General features: G+C 47.1%; 1 protein-coding gene across 1 annotated transcript; it reads right to left on the bottom strand.

The window, feature by feature from the left end:
* Positions 1 to 675: 675 nt before the first annotated feature.
* Positions 676 to 6,555, bottom strand: LOC135700058 (uncharacterized). Its single transcript, XM_065220448.1, has 2 exons — positions 2,444 to 6,555; positions 676 to 1,396 (listed from the first exon to the last, which is right to left on the bottom strand). Exons 1-2 carry the CDS (start codon positions 6,553 to 6,555, stop codon positions 676 to 678), a joined length of 4,833 nt encoding a protein of 1,610 aa, XP_065076520.1.
* Between the last annotated feature and the right edge of the window lie 461 nt (positions 6,556 to 7,016).

Genomic DNA, 7,016 nt, shown 5'->3' with positions numbered 1-7,016 from the left:
AACCACCACAGGAATTTTAGGTTGGTTAAAATTTCCTTTAATAAAGAATTAATTAGTTTTTAGAATACGGGTATATAAATTTGCTTACGTTTAGTGCCTCCTAACCTCCTTTACCACGATTTCACTGAGCCAGATCTCCCAATTTAGGTTAAGCTGCATGAATAGGTATACATTTTAGGATAAGCTTTTTACTAATTCGTTTAGTTAGTTTAGGATTCAATTCTTACCTTTGTTCAAACTAGTATTACTAAATTATAGAATAAACAACTTGTAGGATAACCAATTGTAGGGTAATAAATTCTAGGGTAACCAATTCTAGAATAATCAATAAACCAACTGTAGGATAAATAATAATAGGAATTTATAAATCGTATGCAACTAGTAATCCATCACTTCACAACTAACCACTTTTAATCGTAACTGCTTATAATTTTAACTGACTAAGCTCAAAAAACATCTAAATGCACTAGATTAAATTATTGCCTTACTACGATGCCGTGGCCTTTGCATGAATCAGCAGTTTGCTTGTTCTCTCTCCCTGTCAAATTCCTTTCATCGTCCCTAACGCCAGTCATGCCAACGGTCGATGAAGACAAGGTGTTGTTAAGGTAGGTGCGTACCGTCCGAGGGACGTGACACTCCCCCCCGTACGTGGACCCGGTCCACCGGTCCAGCTTACTCCGTCTCGCGCCTGACATCCAACACTGCCAGCTTCACCGTTGGCCGCTCGTAGATCCCGCTGATAGTCTGCACGGTAGCCTTACGAGTTTGTCCTCCGCTGGTTACCACTCCGATGACCCGCCCTTTGGGCCAACAGTTTCTGGGGTTCTCGTGGTCCGCAATGACCACAATTTCTCCTACCTGCAAAGGTTTCATCTTCATGTGCCACTTCGAGCGCCGTGTTATATCGGGAAGGTAATCCCTAATCCAGCGTTTCCAGAACAGGTTTGCTAACCACTGGGACGTTGGGAACCCTCGTTGTAACACCGCAGTATCCGCATCGATCGTCGTCAACGGCTTAGATCCATCAGATGAGCCCAAAAGGAAGTGGTTGGGAGTTAAAGCTGGTGCGGCTTCGTCGTCGATGGGCACGTGAGTAAGAGGGCGCGCGTTGAGTACACCTTCTATTTCCGTTAGAGCGTTCCTTAACTCTTCATCGCTTGGTCGTCGTACACGTAGAACTTCCACCAGATTGCGCTTGACCGATTGGACTAGACGCTCCCAACTACCGCCCATGTGGGGCGACGCTGGTGGGTTGAAGTGCCAAGCCGTGGATGAAGTAACGAACTCGTTCATTAGTTGATTTTGGTCGATTACCCGATGGATCTCCTGTAGCACCCGGTTGGCACCCACAAAGTTGGTTCCTCGGTCGCTATAAAAGGCTACAGGTGTACCTCTTCGAGCGATAAAGTTTTTTAAAGCCATAATGCAAGAGCTTGTTGTGAGAGTGTTGGCTACCTCAATATGGACGGCTCTTATCGTCAGGCAAGTCAGTAGAACACCCCATCTTTTTTCGACCCTTCGACCCACAGATACCTCAATTGGGCCAAAATAATCGACCCCCACATGTGCGAATGGCCTTGTGTATGCGGACAGCCTTGCTGCTGGAAGATCGGCCATTTCTGGTGGCCGAGGAAGAGCGTCACGGTTTTTGCACCACTGGCAGTTCTTGCGAATTTTGCCTAGAGTCTGTCTCAAACGGAAAATGCTAAATTTTTGACGGACTTCATTGACAACGATCTCGTAGTTGCGATGCAAATATTTTTCGTGGTAATGTGCAAGTATTAACGATGTCACTGGGTGAACTGGTGGTAGAATAACAGGGTTCTTCGCGTCACTATGTAAATAGGAGCACACTCCGGTTCTGCCTTTCATTCTCATGACACCCAAGTCATCTACAAATGGACTCAATTTATAGATAGAGCTGGTCTTCGGAATCTGCTTAACTGTTGCCACTTTTGCATCCAATGTTGCGACTTCATCCTGGTATACATCCCGTTGCGCTTGTCGAAAATGGTATGCTTCAGCTTTTCGTAGCTCCTCGGATGACAGAGGCCCAGAAACAGGTGAAACTTTGCAATGACGACGTCGGAGATTCGAGCAAAATCGGAGTACGTATCCAGTTACCGCTAACAGCCGCCGCCAACTTGAAAATCTGCAAACGTCGATTGCCGGTTCCGGAGCTTTGTAGTGAAGAAGTATACTGGGTCTCATGTCTTCCTCAGTGGAAAGAGATTTCAGTGGAAGCTCGGGCCATGTCTCCTCTGTTTGCATCAGGAACTCAGGACCCCTAAACCACCTGCTTCTGGATGATAAATCGAGATGGTCCCGCCATCGTGTTCCATCGTCAGCCACGTTCATTCGGGTTGGTACCCATCTCCACTCTTGGAGGTTTGTTGACTCCAAAATTTCGCTAACTCTTGATCCTACGAATGCGCTGTACCGTTTGTGGTCGGCTCGTAGCCAACAAAGTACATTCCGAGAATCGGTCCAGAATGTGCGTTTGGAGATTTTCATTGTCAGGTTTTGTGTAACGCTAGCCGCCAGTCTGCAGCCGAGAACAGCAGCCTGGAGCTCCAGCCGTGGAATTGAAGTGTACTTGATAGGTGCTACCCGTGTCTTGGCAGCCACCAGCGCGCATTCCACGTTACCGCCTTCCGTTAATCGCAGGTATACGACCGCCGCCATGGCGCTTTCGCTCGCATCTACAAAAACGTGCATTTCGATAGTAGCAGCTTCCGTTGACGTCACAATTTGCCGGTAGCATCTAGGAATCCGCAGTTGTTCTAACTCTGGCAGCAAACGTACCCAATCACGCCATCTCTCGAACAAATTCTCAGGAATACTCTCGTCCCATTGAACATTAGCGCGCCATACTTCTTGCAGGAGGATTTTCAGCAGGATCAGGAAATGATCGATGAGACCTAGTGGATCGTAAATTGTCATTAGCGTCCGGAGAATCTCCCTTTTTGTAGGGCAACGACTTCCATTGAGCAACGCTTGATCAAATCTCGTCCAGCAAATCTTGTACTTGAAGACATCATCTCGCGTATCCCACCACATTCCCAGTATTTTCTGGTTTGCTAGCTCGGTAGTAATATTTAAGTCCTTTTCAACCGCCTTCTCTCCGTTCATTTTGAGTTGTACCAATGACGAGTTCGATACCCAATTACGGATCTCAAATCCACCTTGCATGTGTATGAACCGTACTGCTTCAGCCAGCTCAACCGCTTTCTGTTCCGTTTCTACGCTTATCACCATGTCGTCCACATAGTGCCCTTCTTTGATGACGGCTACCGCTTCCGGAAATTCTTCCTCGAATCTGTCGGCGTTCCTGTTCTTCACATACTGGGCCGTGGCTGGGGAACAGCTCGCTCCGAAGGTCATAACTTGCATTATGTATGTGCTCGGCCCGTCTTCATCACGATCACCCCACAGGAAACGCTGGCAATGCTGGTATTCGGGAATTATCCCCATCTGGTGGAACATCTCTCGAATGTCCGCACACACACCGATCCGATACTCCCGAAACCGATATAGTATGCCAACCAACGATGCTAGTAGATCTGGACCAGTGAGGAGTGCCGAGTTCAAGGATATTCCATACGCTTGTGCGGCAGCGTCCCAGACAATCCGCACTTTTCCGGGTTTATTTGGGTTGAATACCGGGAAAATAGGCAAATACCAAACCCGATCGTACTTTGCTGCAAGCTCCTCCGATGTCAACTTACGGATGTAGTTTTTCGTCCTATATTCCGCAATCTTCTCGTTCATGGTATTCGCCAGATCCTCATCCTTTTCCATGCGCTTCTCCAAACATCTCCAACGACGAACTGCTACAGCTTCATTATCCGGCAAACGAATTTTATCAGAACGCCACAGCAGTCCCGTTTCGTAGCGGACTCCGTTGAAGTGTGTACGAGATTCAAGCAGTGACATGGCACGTTCGTCATCTTTAGACATTCGGAGCTGGTTCGGCTTGACTACCAAACTGTCGATGGAAAAGTAGTCTTTTACCATTTGGTTGAGATATGTTTCGCTTTGCTCGTTGCAGGTACAGATATGATAAGTGTGACTGGTGTTGTTTAACGAGTTCTCCATGGTCCAACCACCATACACCGTCCAGCCGAGATTTGTTTTCACGGCAATCGGTTCACCTATCGTTCCCTCGCGGCTCCGACGAACTAACATGAGATTGGCGTGCCGTAGACCTATCAGTATTCGCGGGCGGACGTTTGAATAAGATTCAACCGGCAATCCACGTAAGTATGTGTGCTTCTCCGCGAGATGAGCCATATCCAAAGATTGGAAAGGTAACTGCAACTCTTCAACCGTTCTTACGTCCTGAAGCCACGTTCGTTTCCCTCCGTGTCCGCTGATCTCAATGTTTACACTCCTTGAATTGGACTCGTACCGGTGTGTGCCACCCGTCCACTTTAGACAAAGTGGAAGGACATCTCCAGACAGATTTAACTCCTCGGCTAATTCCTGGTCGATTAGAGTGAGCTCTGATCCGTCGTCCAAAAAGGCGTGACACTTTGCCTGCACTCCATTTCCAAACAGAGTTACTGGCAAGTAGCGAAAAGAACCGGGACCCATACCAGACTGGTGTGTATTCACATTGCGTTCTTCATTCTGACTTTGCGGTTCACGTGTGTTAAATGCGCCTCTGCTCGGTCCTGCTGGAACAGACATATCCTTATGGAGTAATACATGATGCTTGAAGGTGCAACCATTCTTTCCGCAAACAACAGAGTTGCAACCACCTTTGTGCTGTCGTAAACACTTGCGGCAAAAGTTGAATCCACGAACTGTCGCCCATCTCGCTTCGTACGATAGCTCCTGGAATCGCTTGCATTTCCCGAGATTTTTGCAATCACCCTTGCATGCCGGGCAAGGTTTGCTGTCTCCGGTCACTGTGCTGCTTGGAGCCGAATGCTGTTGCTGATGTTTGTCCTTGGCAATGACCTCTGAGTGAGTATTCACGTACTTTTCCTTTCGAACTCGTTGAAATTCCTGATTCTTGCTCCCTCGGCACTGAGGCTCGAACACCACGTTCACATCTTCCGCCAAATTGTAGATCCATTGGCTGAAGGTGGTCAGTTGCACCTTGGAAAGCTTCCTTTTGTACCGCGCCCAGTCCAGTCGTATTTGCGGGGGCATTTTCTTGACGAACTCCTTCAGCAGCGTCATATCAAACATGTACTCTTGTGCTCCACAAGATTCTACAGTGGCACACAGATTTTGTACCTCTAGAGCAAAATCCACAAGCTTGTCCATAGCGTCAGGCTTAATACTCGGCATCGACACAATTTTGTCCTTCAGGTACTCGATTATTGTCTCCGGCCTTCCGAAACGCAATTTCAATGCACTGATCGCTCTTTCCACAGTTTCAGGTCGCATTAAGAAACTTCGAACGGCATTGAATGCGTCCCCCTTCAAACAGTTTCTCAAACGAATCATGTTTTCGGCTTCGGTATACCCGCACATCTTCGTAGTATCCTCATACGTAGACAGGAACATTGGCCATTCCTCAGGATTACCGTTAAATTTAGGTAACTCGCGGGGAACGACCTGGCGCGCTGCTAGTTCGTTTTTGGAGAGTTGGTTGTTGCGTACGGGCCTGCTGGCGTCTTTCCGTATTTTCCTGGTTGGTTTCATCGTCGATCTCCTGCGTCGCCTGTCATCGTCATAACGATCCGTTTCACTGACAGATGTTGGCTCTTCTCCGGAACCCTCGCTCGAATCTTCGCTGGAATCGTCATCCTCCCACGAATCTTCAGTCTCGCTTTCGTTTTCCGAATCAACGCTGGAATCTTCGATCGACGTACGCTTCTCGTCTCGATGCTTCAACCAATCCACCACTTTCTTACGGGAAATCTGCAGATCAGGAACAGACTCACCACTGCCTTCCAAATCAGCCATCTCCTTCAGGACGTCAAATTTCTTCTTCACTAATTTCCGCTTACGACGTATCTCTTCCTGCATCAATGCTTCTTCTGCCTCAATCCGCTTAAGTTCCACATCCAAACGCGCCTTGGCTGATGCTGCCGATGCAACTGAACCTCGAACTGAACCGGCTTTGCGCACTATCGACTGTACTGCCGCCTTCACACGCTCCTTGTTTCCGCTCGTTGTAGCAACTGGAACTGCTCCACGTTGCCCATCCGAAACACCAACACCATCGGCCCGCTTCGCTGTAGCGGTCACCTTCTTCGCACATTTCGCATTACTTGGCCGAACCACCTTCTTGATGAACGATTTTTTCTGCACTGGTTTCTTCCTTCGGGATTTCACACATTTGGTTGCTTTCGCGGTAGCGCATTTCAAGCAAACCCAACTATGGTCCATGACGTCCGCGGAAACACCCACACACGAGAAATGGTGCCACACATCGCAAGTGTCGCATTGCACCATATCATCATCGTCCAGCTGATCGCAATTCGCACAAGTACTCTGAACCACCGGTGTGGCTTTATGCACTGGATTGGCACGATTTGGAGATTTGGGGGTCGAGCTCGCGACTGCGTCGCTATGAGGACTTTTATCCGACATCGTTCCTTGGTAAACGAAATTTTAATTTGTTGGCCGAGCCAACTGGAGGGAGATTTCCGAAACAATGAACCACCACAGGAATTTTAGGTTGGTTAAAATTTCCTTTAATAAAGAATTAATTAGTTTTTAGAATACGGGTATATAAATTTGCTTACGTTTAGTGCCTCCTAACCTCCTTTACCACGATTTCACTGAGCCAGATCTCCCAATTTAGGTTAAGCTGCATGAATAGGTATACATTTTAGGATAAGCTTTTTACTAATTCGTTTAGTTAGTTTAGGATTCAATTCTTACCTTTGTTCAAACTAGTATTACTAAATTATAGAATAAACAACTTGTAGGATAACCAATTGTAGGGTAATAAATTCTAGGGTAACCAATTCTAGAATAATCAATAAACCAACTGTAGGATAAATAATAATAGGAATTTATAAATCGTATGCAACTAGTAATCCATCACT

The sequence above is a fragment of the Ochlerotatus camptorhynchus genome, unplaced genomic scaffold, assembly GCF_037179485.1.
Source record: "Ochlerotatus camptorhynchus isolate MF236.1 unplaced genomic scaffold, CSIRO-AGI_Acam_v1.1 ptg000127l, whole genome shotgun sequence".
Classification (NCBI taxonomy): Eukaryota; Metazoa; Arthropoda; class Insecta; order Diptera; family Culicidae; genus Ochlerotatus; species Ochlerotatus camptorhynchus.
This window is presented reverse-complemented; position numbering and strand designations above follow the sequence as displayed.